The sequence below is a fragment of the Protopterus annectens genome, chromosome 6.part0 (assembly GCF_019279795.1).
Source record: "Protopterus annectens isolate FY-2018-M chromosome 6.part0, PAN1.0, whole genome shotgun sequence".
Taxonomy (NCBI): Eukaryota; Metazoa; Chordata; order Ceratodontiformes; family Protopteridae; genus Protopterus; species Protopterus annectens.
Window position 1 is genome coordinate 1579902671 of NC_056737.1, and position 20133 is coordinate 1579922803.

The 20133-nt window shown below is 42.0% G+C and overlaps 1 protein-coding gene across 1 annotated transcript in view; it reads left to right on the top strand.

The window, feature by feature from the left end:
* Positions 1-20133, top strand: part of TSN (translin) — a 334297-nt gene that overhangs the window by 112077 nt on the left and 202087 nt on the right. The window contains exon 3 of the mRNA XM_044075026.1: positions 8516-8612. Coding sequence (XP_043930961.1) covers positions 8516-8612 — 97 coding nt within the window. The remainder of the gene's footprint in view (positions 1-8515; positions 8613-20133) is intronic.

The window sequence follows — 20133 nt, forward strand, 5'->3', positions numbered from 1 at the left end:
ATTATTACATATATATATATATATATGTATATGTGTGTGTGTGTGTGTATATGTATATATATAATGTGTATGTATCTGTATCCTGGGATGTTGCTGGCTACCACAGTTTACATTACCTATGGGAGACAGACTGTACTGCATGATATGTGAACAGTACCAGCATGCTATCATACAGGTGGGATGTTGTACTCTTAACTTCCTGTGCCCATGTCGTGTCATGTCCTGGTTATGGGATCTGCAACGTGCCCATGTCGTGTCATGTCCTGGTTGCAGGATTTGCAACACTTGCTAGTGTATTGCTTGGCGGATGTGTATGGCCGTGGGGGATGCCTACTTGTACATGACGTATTGTGTGTGGGGCCACTCAACCCCAGTAACGGTGCATGTTGGGCATGTGTGTTTATCTGCCATTGCTCTCTACAGATGTATGGCCATATGTACCGATATAGACGTATATATCTGCTGACCTATATGTAACTATATACCTACATAGCTGTTTATCTGCATACATATATGTAACATGCTGTGTATATGTAGACAGTTGTGTGTGTCAATGTAGCCATCCGCATGTATATACGTCTGTATATAGTGATATATATTTATATAGTGTTAGAAAGCTATACATATACAGATAAGTTGTAGCAGTGTAGATAGTAATATATTTAAACACAGATACATCTAGATGATGGTTTACATTCTCTGTGTACTTGCATGTCTGGACTGGTTGATATGTTTCGGTTATTGCCCTGACTTTTTACAGCTGTAGTGGCCTACTGTTAGACCATTGTAGCTGTGTTGCGGAGGGTCCTGGGGTCAAGAACTCCATGTGCTGGATATTGCATTGCACAGCATATCTGTTATGGCTGTATAGGGGGAACATAGCAGTCATCACCAGGTTCCCGTCATGTGCGCCCCCACCCCCATCAACCATGCATAGGGTCAGTTATTTTGTGGTGGGGGTTCCGGTTGTTATTCCTATCTGGTGCTGCAATTCGCATATCTGTGTGTGTGTGTGTGTGTGTGTGTGTGTGTGTGTGTGTGTGTGTGTGTGTGTGTGTGTGTGTGTGTATATATAGATATATATGTCAATTCAAGTCTGCTTTTTTACCTTTATTGAAGACTGAAGACTGCTTTTTTACTTTGATTTGGACACTGGAGCCTAACCTCAGCATTTTTTCTGGATTTTTGTTTGCCTTCACTGTGTTTGCAGAGGTATTCTGGTTGGTATTGGGCATTTTCTGCATAGTACTGTTATTCACATGTGTCGTGTGGGACAGCTGAGGTAATACACATGGGGAGGGGGTTCCAGATTCTGCCAGTATAGTTGGGTGCCAATATAGTTGGGTAAGAGGGTGTCACCTACTTGTGAATGTGAACATTAATAGTAATGACGTGGGTCGATAGGTAAGTGGTGTTAATGGGGCACATAGAGGGGCAGATAGTAGGGGAAATGTCCAGGGATATGCAGGAAGGCTGATGGGAAGGTCCACAGTTGGCCATTTCTTCTACAGCAACAGCTGTGCATATACACTGCATTTGGGGGTAGGTCTGGAGACACACACCCCTGGGTGGGGGTGTTGACAACAATAATACCTTGTGATGCCAAGTAGTTCGGCTTACATGCCTACAGTGGGGCTTTGCGACCAGGTGTTCTTTGGTGTTATTTAGTGGGATTTGCAACAACACATCTGGTTATACCATACTTTGCCATGTAAAATAGACTGTGCTGCAGTGGGAATCGTAGCGGGCGTGGCTGCTTGTTAGGCGGCAGCTCTCCCCAATGCACACTATTGCTTACGTCCCTTGGGTGGTCCGAATAGAACCGTTACAGCCAACACCTGCACTCTTAGTCCCATAATTACATACCCATAGTTCCGGCCCCCCCCACACCTCCTCTACAGCAGTCATCCATACTCTGGGTGCAGGTCGGGTCTAAACACACCACTACACACTGCCCACTATCCACTTCACGGGGCCCGTCTTGTATGTTGTCTTGAGCCATGCGTCATCAGGTTTTCCCACCCTTGTAGTCCAGGTACATACACGCCCCCGCCTTGATAAGTCATTGCACGGGCTGCCTCCTATTACAAGACAATTTTTGGGGTGTCCCACAAGGGACACTCCTGTCTTTGCTCCAAGATTAGATTTAGCGGATCCACTGTGTTACCCCCACCCCCCCCCGGTTGTATCCTGCCTCTGGTTTGGGGAGCAGTGGATTGTTTACATTGTTTGTGGGTTTTAGGTTCATAGGTTCATACTAGGCTATCTGCCCTAGGGCATTTATAAGCCTAGCCAGAATGTGTTTGGCTTTCGCCACCCATTTTAAATTTATTTTGCTATGCCCTTTTTCGAGGTTAGTATACTGTGCCTCTGTCTAACAGTGACACAGAATTGATACCCGGGGTAAACCTACGATCTCCCATCCACTCATCAAGATTCCTTTTGAAGAGAGTCAATGAGGGACTCTGCCTAACCTGGACTGGGATTTTATTCCAAAGTGAATGGAGCCTCTGGGTTATGAATCTGCCCCTCCAGCATGTCCTATTTATTTCAGTACTGAGGTTCAAGTCTCTCGAGCGCGTAGCTCGATGGGATTTGGATTTTCTGAGGTGCAGCATGTCCATTTAATTCCGGGTTGGACATGGCTTTATATGTCAGGCACAGATCGCCTCTGAACGGGCAGTATGCCACTGAGTAGAGCTGGAGTTTCTTTAACCGGGCAGCATATGGCATCTGTTTGAGCCCTTTGATCCTCTTGGTGAGGTACTTTTGGGGTCTTTCCAATTGCTGCAGGTGTCTGGTAAGGTACATCCCAAAAGGGGCATTGTACTCAATTATGGGCCTGATGAGGGATGAGTAAAGAGGCACGATGACCTCCCCTGATCTAGATGCAAATCCCTTCATGATTAGGTGGGCTATATAAAATGTTTTTCTAACCACTTTGGCCACGTGGTTGTCAAATGAGAGATTGCTATCAACTTGGGTCCCCAGGTCCCTAATTACTTCTTCTGTACTTAATGGATTACCACCTATGTGGTAATTTGTGGGCACTTTGTTTTTGCCAAAGGGGATGACTATACACTTTTTGGCATTTAGCTTGAGGCCATGGCTCTGGCACCAGTTGTCTGTTTCTATGAGGCCCTTTTGGAGGATGCTTGTGTCGGCTGGAGAGTCGATTATGGCACCCAGTTTGCAGTCATCTGCGAACTTGGTCAGCCACAGTCCTTCCGTGTTGGCCTGTATCTCCGAGAAATATATACCGAACAAGAGAGGTCCCAGGACTGAGCCTTGTGGGACACCACTTGTAACTGGTTTGGAGTCTGACATGGCTCCAGCAATTCTAACCATGTGGGTTCTGTCCTTGAGCCAGTTTGCAATCCATCTAGTGACATAGGGGTTTATATTTAAGCTGGTGAGCTTATCTATAATGCCCGAGTGGGGTATTGTATCTAATGCTTTTGCGAGGTCCAGGTAGGGCTGTGTGGACCACCTTCCCCTAGTCAATGGCCTTGGTGACTGTTTCAAAGAAATCAACCGGGTTTAAGATGCAGGATCTGCCCTTAACAAAGCCGAACTGGGTAGGATCCAGTGTCTGTAGGTTCCCAATATCTTTATTTATGAGGTCCGTGATGATCCTTTCCATAGCTTTGAGGCACCACCTTTATGGAGAGGGACCACTGTTGCTGTACGCCACTCTTTGGGCGCATATCCTGTAGTAAGGCTGAGATTGAACAGTAGTTTTATGTTTGGGTTTAGCTCTTCTTGGAGTTCATGTAGGACGCAGCCCAGGACACCATCTGGTCCCATTGATGCTGTGTTTTTTGCTTTGGAGAGGGCGGCTCTTACTTGAGCATCTGAGATGTCAGGGGGGCAGCACTCTGCTGGGATAGATATTTGCCCTTTTGGTGGGGAGGGGGGAGGAGAAGTTTGCGCTGAACCTGTCAGCTAGGATGTTGGCAATGTCTGTGGGTTCGGTGTATTTTTTGTCATTTTGGACTAATTCTGAGAATATCTGGGAATTACCACCCAGGTTCCTAACATAACTAAAGAAAGCCTTGTGATTATCCTTAGTGTCCTGTGCAATTTTTCTCTCGAAGCTGGCCTTAGACAATTTTATGAGTGCCCGTAGTTTTTTGCTAATACTGATTAGTGATGCCTTCCCTTTTTGGGATTTTGCTCTATCATGTAGTAGCTTCCTCCTTCTATTGTATAGTTTGTTTATGGCTGGGGTCCACCAGACAGGAAGTCTGCTTTTGGAGGATTGGGTCTTGGTTTTATTTGGGATCGCATGATCCATGCATTCCTGAAGGTGTTCATAGAATGCGTTTATAACGGTCTGGGCCGTATTTTCCACAGGCCTGGGGACTTTGAAGGATTCCACCTCGGTTTTGAGGAGTGTGAAATTTGCTTTAGAGAAGTTTTTCACTGTGGTTTTCTGGGCAGGGGGTCAGGTCCGGATGTGAATATCCAGTGAGATTAGTTTATGGTCTGATCTTACCAGTGAGGGATACACTTCTGGTCTGGAGCATAGAGTCCCTATGTTGGTGATGATCAGGTCCAGTATGTTTTCTCCTCTTGGAGTGGTAACAAGTTGTTCCATAGCATTTGAGTTTATAAATTCTAGGAACCTTTGGGCTAGGGTGTTGTAGCTAGAGTAATGCTCCCAGTCTATGTTTGGGTAGTTGAAGTCGCCCAATATAATGGTGTTTGGAGAGACCTTCATATTTTCCAGTGTTCTCAGGAAGGCCGAGTGGGGTTCCTGGGTTTGGGAGGGTGGTCTGTAGCAGGCTATAAACTTGAAGGCAGTTTTACCCACTGTTAGTTGCACATGGATAGTCTCTGATGCTTCGTGCTTTGCACCAACCTGGAGGTGTGGGTATCTTTGATGAATATTGATACTCCCCCTCCTTTTGTGGTTCGGTCCAAGTTTTGGGGCCGAAAAGCATGGTATGAGGTATAACCTGGTAGTGCTGGGGTGCTCTCGGGAGCCCTGAACCAGGTTTCTGTTACTGCACAGATATCGATGTTCTCCATGCTAAGGAGAGTTTCGAGTGCGTGCATCTTGAGGCTTAGACTTCTGGCGTTGAGTAGCATTACTCTTAGTTTCTTATTTCTTGTGATACCTATGGAGGTGGGTTTGTCTTTTGAGCCTTGCCTAAAAAAGGCACTATGGGGGTAGCAAGAGCCTTTGCCAATATCCGAAAGCCCAGGGGTGACAGGTGCAAGCTGTCCCTAGCGAAGCATTGTGGCTTGTCGAGCATATCATCCCAAGCTGACAGGCATTGGATCCCCTTTGAATGACACCAGTACTTAAGCCAATTGTTGAAATTGATCATCTTGTGTATGTTTCCTCTGTCTGGCTGGGGGTGGGGTTTGATGCTACGTGATGCACGTTTGTTGATTGGGCCCTCTCACCCCCATTGGCACGGCCTGTGAACATATGTAATTCTTAAGTGCTGTATCATATCATATATATATATATATATATATATATATATATATATATATGCATGTATGTATATATATATATATATATATATATATATATATATATATATATATATATATATATATATATATATATATGTATGTATATATATATATATATATATATATATATATCTACACCGAGTGTATGTATATATATATATATATATATATATATATATATATGTAAATGTATGCATATCTCTCTCTCTATAAATATATATATATATATATATATATATATATTGTGTATATATATATATATATATATATCTAACTACATTATGTACATATCTATATGTGGGTATATATATGTAGTGTGTGTGTGTCATATCCTGTAATGTTGACTGGTATTGCTGGATAATACCTACAACTAAGTCCATTAAACCCAAACATTATACCCAGAGTTACATAGGTAACCATGGCTATATCATGGACTACAGCCTGCCAGACCTAGGTATGGCCTTGGTTGGATGGGCCTGTACTGCTCGGCCCACCTAGTGGGTGAGGGAGAGGGGTATGTGATGTCAACATGTGAAAAATTTAAATCCCTATTTCATACAATGAGCTTGGTAGTGTCATTAACAGTGCATGTGGACATGCATGTTTCTGTTCATCTAACATTGCTATCTACAGAAGTCTGGCCATATATATCTGTCTGGGTATATATATTTGCTTACATATTTCTAATTATGTCCGTATATACCTACGGAGACATATCTGTGTATGTATATGTTACTTGCTGTGTATATGTGGACATATAGATATTGACATATATATATATATATATATATGTGTAGTTGGCATTTGCATGTATATCTGTTCATATATTTGTATGTGTATGTTTGTGTGTATGTTTATGTATGTATGTGTATATGTATGTATGTGTGTGTATATATATATATATATATATATATATATATATATATATATATATATATATATATATATCCGTTTAGATAGTAATATATTTGCACACACACGTCCATCTAGCTGTAGGTATACATTCTCTTTACTGCTGCATGACTGGGTTGGGGTTATGTTTCCGACAACATACGATTTATGCACATCTGGCATGGCTTAGTGGTAAATCATTTTGAAAATGGTGTGCATGGCCCTGGGTTTCGGCCTTGCAGAAGCTGTTTGTTTTGTTGCTGGCCAGAACACCGGCCGTTGGATACGGTGTGCTTAAGACACTTTAAAGCGGTTGTAAGCGGGTTTGTACGGAGGTAAGCACTGCTAACCTCTGGTCACAGTGTCTTATACCCAGTTAGCTTCTCCTTTGCTTAATCTGTGTCGGCAGTGCTTAATCCCACACAAACGCACTTGCACAGGCTTACTGGTGTTTACATATGCTTACTGCTTATCTGTGATTACGCCTGCTTACTGCTGCCTTATTCATTATGATACTGACTCTTCACATGTGCAATACTCGTGTTCATAAAAATGTGTGTTATTTAGTGGGTTTTGCATTACAAATATTGCTTATACCATGCTTTGCCGTGTAAAATAGACTCTGCTGCACTGGGACTTAAACTGGGAATGCCTGCTCATCAGGCGAACGCTCCGCCCACTACACTATTGCTGTCATGTTTCATTTGCATATATCATCCTTGTTATCCTCTTCAGCCTTTTAGGCTGCTTTCACTGTGGCTAAGCATTGGGCATACCCGCGCACCTACTGTTAGCTGCACTTGGAGCATTAGACACCAGTACAGGGGTTTCTTCTTTTGATTTTTATGTCCTGTTGTACACATGGGGTACTGTTAGTGGAGATATGTGGACACCTAGGAGCGTTATTGCACCTTTATTTCCTCTTTCTGCTGTTCAGTATTGCAGGGGCGTGTTTATTCTGAGGGCTCTACTCTCAGACATGCCCCCTGCACTTGTACACTCTCCGTGTAAGCCTGGGGCTCTGACAGCGCGCCTTCATTACTATGCATCGCTGCGGGTCCATATTAGATAAACAAACGCTTAAATGTTCGAATCTCTAAAGTTCGACCTTTAGAGATCGAACAGTTAAGTGTTCTAATAACTTTAAAAATTAAAAAAAAAAAAAATGAAAGTAAAATAAAAAAAAAAAACTAAAGGGTGTAAGCAGGGGGGGCAAGCACCCCTGCACCCCCCACTACGTAAATATACCAACTCCAAGATCGTGCTACAGTCTAGGGAATGGGAAATTTCCCGTTTCCGCTTTGCCCCCTTGCTAAAACCCTTCCCTTTCACTTTACTGTTTTTTTGTATTTTGCTTTGTTTTAGTACATTTATGAACACTTAAATGTTCGATCTCTAAAGGTCGACATTTAGAGATTCGAACATTTTAAGCGTTCCTCAATGTAATATAGACCCTGCGCTGCCGTCCTGCACGGAAGATTAGTAAATCCGGGGGATGGAGAAATTAAAAACAACAGAAACCTTATGTGGTGTCATTTCTTAATGTTAATCTTCAGTTCTTACTCTCAAATTGTTTGGCACCAGTATGCGTCAGTAATGTAGTGCAGCCGTATCACATTTTCATCTTCTTCCCACACAGTGTGTACACTTAAGTTTCCTTTCGGTGTTGGGTAGATTTAACTTTTCTTGTGTGTTTAAATGCAGCTGTGCTCCAGATGTAAAAGCATGAAGGGGATTTGGTGTTTTCAAGTGTCAAACATATTTTTATTTGAAAAAGAGTTTGTGAAAGAAAACTTGCAGATTGATTGGAGAAGGTCCGGGTATTTCAGTTCAACTGCATTCTGATTGATGCATGGATTTCACCATGTTGAATAAGGTTTAATGAATTTCAGTTCAACTGCATTCTAATTAATGCATGGATTTCACCATGTTATATAAGGTTTAATGAGTTGAACACATTTGTGATATTAAATATTAGTTTTCTGAATTATCTCCTGAAGGTTGTATTTCCCAACATTGTTTTTCTTTTGTGATAAATATTTTACAGGAAACAAATTTCAAATTGCAGTCTAAATGACAATTTAACTTTTCTGCTAGTACAAATGCGCATTCTTTTTTTTCTTTTCTTTTTAAGTTCCAAGTAAATGCCAGAAAGCACGAGAGCATTTTGGTACTGTGAGAACACACCTTGCAACACTGAAGACAAAATTCCCATCGGATCAGTATTACAGGTTGATTTTTTATATATGAATTTTGTTTGCAGTTGGATTAATTTTCTTAGTAAACACAAGATGCTGTATTATGCTGTTTTACAGAAAGAACCATTTATTGCTGTAAGGCTCATAATCTTGTAGTCAGAACATGTTACACTGACCAAAGAAATGCTTACTTTTTAACTGCACTTAGTAAAGTTGATTTGTGGTGTGTTCTTCACTTATTCTCTGATGCCAGTGTTTGCTCTTTTCAGGGTCCTTCGTCCGTGACAGCAAGACAAATTTCCTGATTAGTGATAGGATGCCAGTCTTTTGCAGGATAGAAACATAACGGTGGGCATGCACACCTAAAGGCATTTTTGGAGACTTTCCAGTTCGTCTGTGACATGTTTCGGGGATGTTGCAGGAAACACGAGAATGTGATGAGCCCTGTGTGGACATGGGGGGGTGACATTCAGACTCTGTGTAGAAAACACCCCAGTCAGGAACCTAACTAGAGAAGCAAGCTCTGTGATTTAGCACTTAACTGTTGTGCAGAAACTCCTTAATTTATTTAGTAGATTCAAAACTCCTTTAATCCATGATTAATATCAAAAGTATTAAAAAAAACAAATGTGCAAAAAAAATGAGCACTATTAGGTTCACTAAAGGAGCCCAAGTCTGAGGATGGGCTCTGAAGCCAGAGATGATTATAAGTCCTTGTTTAGCTCTGTTGGAAAACTAAGAATACCTTATGTTGCTCTGAATAACTTCTTATTGACTGCTCCATTTCTGACCCAGTAGACTTTACTAGTATTCCTGCAAACAAATTTAGTGCCAGTCTCACCCCTGAGATTCTGTACAAGGCCCTGCAATATCTGAATCCCTTACTCCCCCAATTACCAATAAAGATAATTTACTGAAAGTGCTAACCTATACCAAAATATTTCCTCCATGGGACACAGTATACCTGGTTGCATAATTAATGATTTTAAACATGCCTTTGCATACACATTTTAGCAACTGGTCTTGTTCCTGATAAGAGACTCACTGCAGTGGCGATACCCCTCTGTAAAGGTGGCTTTTCAACTGACCAGGGGATCACAGACCTATTAGCTTTGCAAGCTTCATCTACAAAGCTATGAAACGGTCATAAACTCTCAAATCTTATTAGATTTGATCACGAACAGTGTGGCTTTGTGTGGTAGATCCTGTCTACTGAATTTGATAAACAACTTCAGAAAGGTTATGGAGACGATGGTCATGCAGTACACAAGATGTGTCTTGGTCTGGCAAGGTCTTCAACACCATTCTCCATGCAGACATAAAACAGAAGCTCTGTGCTTTAAAAGTCAACCTATATGTCGTAAGAGGGATAGTAAACTGGATGAAAGGCAAAAACCAGTGCGAGTTACAGGTGTCTCCATTAGAAATTATGAGAGTGACCAGTGGCTTCTTTCAGTGCTTGGTGCTGGAACCTTTCCTTTTTTGGCATTTACTTGTCAGAGCCAAGAGCTCCTAGCTAATATAGTTTAGAAATGACTGCAGACTAGGGATGTTAATTCTCCCTTTGATAGCCAAACTGTCCACAATGAGGTCTCCTTTTGTATACTTTTGTTGCACTAAAAATGGGCTCAAACTACATGCTAAGAAAAGCAGTGTCATCCATCACTTTTGGTAGATAGTCCCGCCCTTCATCATATTGTATAGACAGCTCAGTGCTACAAGTTGAAAGTGTAGTCAGGGACCTAGGAGCATAGATTGAGAACACTGCACATGTCTAAAAAAACAACTTTTTACAGAACTAACGCTTTGGCACACCACCTTCAGTGGTTCATGAGGTTGATAACTCGCCACTGTTTTGAAAGTAATGGGACAGTGGATGTCAGGAAGTATTCATTTAGCCCAGCTAACTGTCAAAATAAGATTGATATAAAGAGTTAATCATTCTCTTACATCTGCACTGATCACAGCAGTTATCAAGAACAGCACTGCTTTTGGGATGTTTCACTAAACATATCAAATAATTGGAAAGACCATAAAAATTCCTAACCAAGAAGATCACAGGCCAAAAATCTATGCGCTAGCAAGAAAGAATTTGGAAGCTGTGTCTTCTTATTCAGTGCATTGTAGGCTTTTGAACGAAGATTACTTACAGTGCTATTATAGAGCTAGTTGTCCTGGGCCTCCTGTGTATCTGTAAGTTTAATATAGCCACCAATATTAGAACTAGAGAAATGAATCTTCAACACTAGGTTTAAAAAAAAATCGTGTAGGGACAGGTTTATATCCCAGGGTCTTCCAAACCCCTAGAATAAGCTTCTCGTGTGTGTTAACGCAATACGACTCTGATTTCCTTTAAACGTAACCTAAATAACTGGATAAGTAGTCACAAATTCGCTGTGGGATTAACTAGTATGGCCCTCCTGGTGAAAGGAGATGCGGCATGTGGGAGAGTATGAGCAAGATGTCAAAGGTCATAAGACTTGGCAGCCTTAGAAAATATCTATCAAGTCTGTATACCGTGTCATTGCCCACAAACGTGAGGTTTGTCTGTTTGAACTGTATTACTGGATTAAAGAGTGCCTCTCATGTGATTGACAGTACTTTCATTGAGTGCTGAAAGATGAAAATGAAATGGAAGAAACAACTTTCACAGGCGGTGGAGATTTCTCTTCTCTCCACTGTTGCGTTGAGTGTGCTTAACATTGGTAAGTATATTTAAATTTGGAAGTATAGATGGTGTCCCACCAAACTGGGGTGCATGGAGGCTTGCCCCCTGCAAAAAGTAACCTCAGTGGTTCAGTGAAAGTTGTTTTGTTCATTCCTTTTCATTTGCCACTCTGAAGTGCTGTTCATAAACATGTATCTGTTTCAGATGATGCATTTTTCCTAATCCAGATCTTCTAGCCGAGTATGTTGCTACCTTCTGTTTTGCTGAAATTTCTGCTAAAGAAACCAAAACTTTGCTTAAAAAAATAAATAAAATGCTTCCTCTTCATTGTTCAGTAAGCTGCTTCCTACATTCCTCAGAAAAGCCTTAAAAATTGCTTAACCCCTCACATTTATTTACAACCTGTGCCTCAAATCCAGAATATTACCATCTACTTTCAAACATTCCATCATTATTCTTTTCTTTCAAACTAGGGACCTCAAAGTCTGACTTATTACGAAAATGTTCGAGAAGGTTTTGTAAAAACAGATGTTGAAATAGTTTTTGCCAACATGGTTTATAGCAATGGTTTCACCACATCAGTGCTACTTACTTCAACTGATAGCATTTACTCTGGAGATAACCATTTGAAATTTGGGGCTCGCTGGAGCAAATCCTGAAATGCAGGGATGGAATGACCACTGATAGCATTTACTCTGGAGATAACCATTTGAAATTTGGGGCTCGCTGGAGCAAATCCTGAAATGCAGGGATGGAATGACCAAAAGAAAGGGACTTGCATATGCAAAGTCCAAGATGCCGTTTTTCTGAATATTCCCATTTTGTCCGAGGTATGGTGGTCTCTGAATTGGTATAAGTTTAGGTGTGTATGGGGAGGTTTGCCCCCCACATGAGGGGTGCAGGAGGTTTTAAGGAGAAGGGCAATTTTCGATATTCCCTATTCTGTTTCTGTCTTTTGCTTTTTGGCACTCAGCTTTTCGAGTGCCGATGCTTCAGTAGAGAGCCTGCTGCAAGACAATTCATAGATGTGACTGTAGCATTTGAGAGACTGTTAATCACAGCATACTGCCAAACAAACTCTTAAAGTGTTTGGAAGTAACACAATTAAATGGTTTCAGTTACCAAGACGGTAGAAACAGTTGTCATACTTGATGTTGCTGTTCAAATATACAGTAGAGTAACCTGCTACTTTTGTCATTCAGTATTTAATGATCAAATTTTTTTATACAAGAAGTGAACATGTACTGCCTGTTACTGTTCTTAACTCTCTGACAAGGTGGTCCTATAATCACAGAACAGTTGGTCTCTTTGCTTGATTACCATTTCCCAAATGAGAAAAAAAGAACCTTAAATTTAAAATGTAGGCAATTTCAGCTTATTTACTGCTGGTTCATGTTTGCTTTCCTTTCCAATAGAATGCACACACCTTCTTCCAGAATACCATTGAGTCTTTTCTGTCGCTGATTTAATTGATTACAAGATATTCACAATATCTAACATCTTCCAGACTTTTTTCAGGGCATCTTTGTCGTAATTCCATCCCACCTTTTCACTTCCATTATTACAGATGATCACATATGTTGATGCTTTTCTGAAGCCGATGCTCATTAGACACCAGTAAAGGTAGCTGATGCAGACAGCAGGACAGTGGCCATGGAAGTTGGACTCTGCTAAGGCATGTGTAACAACTCACCTGCCGAATCAACTAGCTGTAAAAAGGGATGGTGCTGGAGCATCGGGCCTATACCAGTTTGTTGCCGGCTCTGGGAGCCAAGGGGCCACACCACGATGAGAAGGGGAGCCAGTGTGTTGGCAGTGAAGCCTAGGGCAATGGCCCAGATGGAGCCGACACAAGTGCAGATCTTGGTAGTAGCAAATATTCATACGGGAGCTTTGAAGGCCAAAGTGGAGAAAGGCTCCATGTGAAAAGTAGTTGAACATGGATCAGTCAGTCCTGAGAGATGGGTGAGCATCGTTCTGAAGGGCGGGCAATGGCCTTCATTACTCTTGGCCGATTGAAAGCGAGTCTGGTTCAGATACCCGAATCTGGAGTGGTGGAGATGAGTGCCTTGTGATGTCCAGTGCGATGATGCAGATGATCCCAGAGAAGCTGGCAGGGGCCCCCTGGGAGAGTTCTCCTTTCTTTGTAAAGGGCAGGGTGCCCTGGAACACTGTTACAGTGGCATCAGGTGAGCTCTTGCTGGCCCTTGAAAATCCAGGGAAGAGGGTATAAGCCTCTAGCTGGGCTGTACCCATGTCTGCAGCAGGTGTCCAAGGTCAGCAGCCTCTGGCATGTTAGAACAGTGTAGGTAAGGGAAGTTGGAAAGCCAGATCCTTAACCTGTGGTTAAGGATTGGCTCGAAGGGCTGGGTCAGTTGGGCTTGGGCATAAAGAGAGATGGGGCATGTGCTGTGGCTGGACTAGGTGTTACCCCACTCAAGGGCTGTGTTGGGGGCATAGCGATGACTTTAGACATGTGCCAGGCCCTTCCTGTTTATCACTTTGGCTGTGGGGGGGGGTGCTGGTCGCAACCAGCATCCATGTATCTTCCAGCAGCTAACAGCTGACTTAGAACTGGTGCAGACCAGGGAGCATCTGACTGTTTAACTTTGCCTGTCATCAGCTTTTTAGAATTTTTATTTATTTTTTTTTTTATACAGATGTTGGTGTGCAATAATGTAGTCACTGAGGAGATTTAAGGATAAAATCAAGAGTGCAGGACGATGACATAAATTAGTATTGATGAGAATTGGAAGAATAGGTCTGTAGAAAAGTGTCTGTAGCTTTTCCAGTAGGGAGAGTAATAAGTAGAGTAGGTGGGCTAAGGAACTATTATGACTGCAGATACTTTCTCCAAGGTTGCTGCTTGTAGGCCAGTCATAAGAAACTTTTGATCAGTTGTATTCCCAAAATGTTAAAACTGAATGGATAAGAAAGTTCTGTTTTGCCCTCTTACAGTTGAGGTGCTCAAGAGGTTTGACAGGGGAAAGTTTATTGAAGGGGTGACCCAAATCTTCCAGTCTTCATTTTTAAAGCAAATCAAAAATTTCCTTCCACCTCTACTCCTTTTTCAAAAAAGCAATTAAAGCAGCAACGTTCCAAACGAGCAGAATTTTAAAAATCAGTGGCAAGAAGGCTCCACAAAGAAAGGGAAAGCTGCTCAAAATCAAGGACAGTCCAGTAAGTCAATGACTGTTTGTTTGCCTCTTCATCCCCCCCCCCTCCCCCCAGCAATCTCTCTGTCTGTCTCGGTCTCTCCCCCTCTGGCACCAGAGAGTTGCAGGCAAATGGATTCTGCATGTCATTCAAAAGGGGAACACTTGACAGTGGAAGTCTCTCTCTCCTTTCTGGTGGATTCTGGTTTGCCCAGTAAAAAAGCTGTCCCTGTTTCCACCAGTTTTGGAACATTTACTATTTCTGGGAGTCATAGATCCAGTGCCTGTCTGCCTGCCAGTTGGGCAGAGGGTTTTATTCATGGATTTTTTGCACCAGAGGGATGAAGGTGTTTGGAGACATGTGCTAGAACTTTAGCCTTTTTGTTACGGTCCCAGAGTTCGGAATGTTGTCCCTTTACACCCTGTTGCGTCTTGTCCCTTTGCTAGCTTTCATGGTAAAACTAGACTTAAAAATGTCTACCACTACATTTGGAAAACGTGAGATTTTCTGTATCTGGTTTACATTATTATCAACTCACTCTCTTATCCTTTGGACTATTTATTCCTCCAAGGATTTACAAAATGTCTGGCTTCAGTTATTGCTTATTGTAGACTTCAACACATTTTATATTTTTCTATATTTGGAAACTTGTATTTGCAGACTTTTTTTTTTTTTCTTCCAGTTGTCAAGAATCCTTAGCAAACATTCAGAATCGTCTACTTAGTCTGGGCTTTCAAGTGGAAATCCTCTTTCATTCCATAAAATTTCAAGCATGTCTGTTAGATTCTGCCCTGAGAAGAGCTTTTCTTCCTCCAGACATAGTGGAGATGTTTCAAAAGTTCTTCCTGAGCTTTTCCATTCAAAACTAGGTATCTGATAGGGAATTTCTCAGAATTATAGCTTACATGGCTTCTTTAATTCTACTGGCCAGACTCACATGAGAAAAATGCTGTGGTATCTCTGGTCACTCTGGAGTTAGCATCATCTCCTTTATCTTTCCAGTTCCCATTTCTGGGGTTTGTAAGGAGTGTGGTTCTATGGTGGATAAGACCATTTCTCTTGGAATCCAGGTTTGCCATTTTCCCTTCCACTTCCAATTCAGTCTGTCACAATGGACACCTTAGGCCTGGCATGGTGAGCTGTGTCTAAAGGTGCATGGTCTGTGTGACAAGACAGATGGAAGTGCATAAATGTCAAAAGAAATGATGGCAGTAATAAATGTTTTGAAAGTCCTAAATCATCTCTTCTGCTGGACCTCTGCACGTTGTCATAAACACCATCACACTGATGTGCTAAGTAAACAAATAAGGGCGTACCAAATCTAACACTGTTTACAAACTTGCTATGACAGCCTGGGAGGTAGCAACTCGTTTCAGTTTAACTCCTGCTTCACGCACTCTGTCAGACCAAACACTTGGTAGACAAGCTAAGCAGGACCAAGGCAAATCTTCACAAATGGAAACTGCACCCAGGGGTATTACAGGAACTGATCCAGCTGTTGGGAACACTTCAAGTAAATTTGTTTGCCTCCTCTCAGACAAGACAGCTAGACAAAATGTCCTTCCTTATCACTGTTACAGTATTCCTTATTCTTGAGATATTCTGTTAAGGATAACCGAATGTCCATTCAGCATGCAAAAGCCGTTACACATTCCAGGTGCCAGATGTCCTACTTGCAAGGCATAAGGTGCATATGTGATGTATGGGCACTTCGTCCTCAGACCTTCTTTGTCACCAGTCTGAACGTTCCCTTTGAATTCGGTTTGCAAGACGTTCGCAGAGCTAGTCTACTGAGCCTTCTAAAGATAAGCGTCCATTGAGGTCTTTTCCTTTCTTTTTTCTTCTTTTTATCTTAGTTTACATGTTACCCAGGAAGGAAAAATGTGAGTGTGGGAGGCAGATTCCCCATAAAGATAGACACAAACCGTGCCTTTTTTTGTTTGGGTGCTACAATAAAAAGAAAAATCTGTGGTATCCCTCGAAGCTGCAGAAATCCCAGTATGCAGCCTGTACTAGTCAAAAATTGCTTGTTTGTGTGTTTCAATAAAGGGTCTTCTTTTTTTAACTCAACTGTGGACTGCCTACTGTTTTATTATTTTGCTGTATGTATTTTATAAAGTTTGAATTTTTTTTTTTTTTAATGAACTAGGTGCATAACAACATATTTTCCAGGAGTGAACTTCACACCCTCCGCACTGTGAAGTTTCTGCTTGGTTTGGAGCTACTCACAACCATACACAGTGTGAGATTTGTCAGGTGTTTGTTTTAGGGACACTATACCGTCTGTCATTTCTTTGTTTATTAGGAGAACAACCAGTTGAAGCTATTGGGTCAAGGTACCATGGCTGAATCCACTTACCCCAACGTTCGGCAACTGCTTCAGAAAAAGGTAAAAAGGTGCTTTCTGAACCGGCTGCTTTCCAGCCTCCACTGGACACTTCCCTTGGGTTGGATGAAGAACGAGGGGACCATCCGGTGCCAATGTCATATCCCTCTGCCGTAACCCAGTTGGAGACTGCCAGGGAGCCGTCTAACCACACATCTGCTTTGACTGTGCCTATGTCTGGTGCAGATATGGAGAGGAACCACAGCTGATTTTATAATGGAGGGGCCTAGGGTGATTCCTCAGGTACTTCAGGAAGAGGTGCTTGGTATATTCATTGAATCTAGGCATGGGTCTGAACCTCCTAGATTTGTTAAATCTGATGTTCCTCTGAAAAAGCAGCAGAAGACTAAGGCTATTCACTTTCTCCTGACTGTCCTGTGGAAGAATTGTCCTTTTGTGTCAGTACAGTGGTTCATATGATGGGACCCTTTAAGTGGGACTGTTTCCAGTTTTCTGATGTTAAACAACAAACAAAGAACTCTTACAGATGGTCACCTCTACCTTCTACAGTCCTCCAGTCCAGGATTTCCTTCTGGATATTTTCACTGCAGCTTCTCAGGTTTGTGATGCTCAGCCTCTAGCCTGTAATAAACCACACATGTTTATAAAGTTCCTGAAACTCAAAAAGTTTTTTGTATAAAAACCCTTCTTTTCCCACTGTTATTTGTGTAGCCACTTGTAAACCATTCAAGTTGCTTTCCCCTTCAAAGCTTTTGTTCTTTGACAAGGTTAGCCATGCCATGGACATCTATGGTAAAAAAAAATTAAATAATTAAAAGAAAGTTAAGGTAGCAGATATATATATATATTAATAGCCCTGAAAGTTAAGGTAGCAGATATAGATATATATATATATATATATATATATATATATATATATATATTCAGGGCTATTAATTACCAGAACAGTATGACTAGGTATGTCCTGGCTCTTGTCTTTCCACTTGGGTGCATTCTTGCTAATATGCCTGATTCGGATGGTATGACCTCTGCAATTTCCTTTTGAGCTCTGCTTCTAAGGTGGCTCGTCATTTATATTAAATGTAGTAATGGTGCTGCTGACGTCTCATTTAGGGCAGCTGCATCTGAATCTGCAATGAGGAAGTATTCTTGGTTGCATCTCCAGGCTCTGCCTGAAGGCATCAAGGCCAAATTATTAGACTCCTCCTTAAACAACCGGAATCTCTTAGGAACTACTGCTGCTGCTGAATTAAGATCCTTCAGGGTAAACAAAGTTATGCAGGATTTGAAACATATATTTGTCTTTCATGTTCCTAAGTTTTAGAGAAGTTATTCTTCTAAGCTTTCCTTTGTCCGTAGGCAGTCTAAACATCCTTCTGGGGGCAAGAGGGTTTCTAGGAGAGGTTTTTCAGACAAGCCTTCTCAGGGTTCCAAGGGTCAAAATCCTCCTTTCTCTGACAAATGTACTTCTATTTAACATTCAGTTACTCCTACCCCTCGGCCAGATTCCTCTGTCCTTCTGGTTGACTCTCTTCCTATTTGGCAGCAGAAAACCACCAATGCTTGTGTACTTTCCTTTATCCAAAATGGTTATTGTTTTGGTCTGGAGCCCCCTTCCTCCATTCTCAGGCTCCTCAGCTTCCTCCTAGTCAGATCTTACGTTTTCCTTTAGTTCTTCAGGAGCTGGTAGTACATGAGACCATCCGGCCTTTCTCCTTGTGTCGGCAGGGAACAGTTTTTTTTATTCCAGAATTTTTCTGGTTCCCTGGTAGGAGTGCTTATAGAGGCTCATCATAGACCCGTCTTTTGTCAAGGTTCCCTCTTTCAGGATGTTGTCGCTTCTGATACCTTTCCTTCTGTTGCTTCCTCAAGTGTCTCTGGTGTCCCTGGATTTGAAAGCTGCACATTCTATTCACCCTCTTTTTCAGGAAGTTTTTAACATCTCTCTGTCTTCCTCTTTTCAATTCTCTGTTTTGCCTTTTGTCCTTTCTACAGTTCTGAGGGTCTTTACCAAGTGACTGGCCCCTGTGGTAGCCATCTGCAGGCCTTTTCAGGTTCCTCTCTCTACTCGGGATCTGTACACAGATGCTTCCGATCAGGGTTGGGAAGCCTCATTTTTAACAACCTCACAGTCCAGGGTCTTTGGTCACAACAACTGACGAACCATATCAACGTCAAGGAGATGAGGGCTCTACTTCTAGCTCTCCAGGCTTTTCCAAATCCTCTGAGGGTTTTTACAGATGATGCCACAGTTAGTTATGTGGTACATAAACAAAGAGACACAAAATCTTTACCTTCTCTGCAGGCTGGCTCTTAAGGCTTGGGATTTTCCAGGCCACCATCACTTGGTTCTTTGGGCAGTCTGCATTCCTTCAGAGCACAGTCTTGTGGATTATTTAAGCAGGTCCAGAACAAGTCCTCACACATGGATGCTTCACAGGGAGGCATTTCTGGACATTGTACTTTGACAGGGAATTTTACTCGAGTAGATCTTTGTGTCTCCCTTCTGAACAGACAGCTTCCCCAGTTCTGTTCAAGAGTGCCAAAGCCTCTGGCTTGGAAAGTGGACACCATATCTTTTTCTTGAAAGGGGATGTTTCTGTATTCCTACTCCCAGAGGTCCTGCATGAGATCATGTGGGACAGGCCCAGCATCTTGTTGGTGACACCCTTTTGACCCAGATATCACTAGTTCCCCCTTCTGTTTCATCTGCCCAGAGGCAAATATCAGAAGTTACCTCACAGGATGGATCTTCTCACACAAGACAAAGGATCTATTATTTACCATCACTTACCCACCCTTCATTTGACACTGTGTGAATGGTGAATGGTGTTAAAAGGAATTAGAAACCTGTTTTTTTGAGGATTTGCTTCTGGTTTTGCAGGAAGCCAGTAAACTCACTACTGTAGCATCCATTGTGACTGAATGGAAGAGATTTTCTGTTTAGTGTCTCTGGCATGACCTGGACCCTTTTTCTGTGAGTATTCCTACTGCCCTTTTGTGGGTATTCCTACTGTCTTTTCGTATTTGTATGAGTTGCTCAGTTTTAGCTTGGCATAGTTGTCTGTTAAATTTAATTCATCAGCTATTTCTGTTTGCCTCTGGCTTCTAGTTTTGAAGTCAAACCATTTCTGAAATATGTCCTTCATATTTGGTCTCCAAGAAAGCCTGTTCCTCCTTTTTGAGAACTTAATTTGTTCTTGGAAAACTTGGTGGTCTTTTGAACCTGCAGTTTTCTCTTCCCTACAACATTGTACTTTAAAGACTGTATTGTTAGTGGCCCTTTCTGCCAAGAAGGTGTCTGAACTTTGAGCACTCATGACCGTAACACCTAACCCCCCCCCCCCCCGGGACATGGTGTCGCACCAGTCCTTGTTTTATGG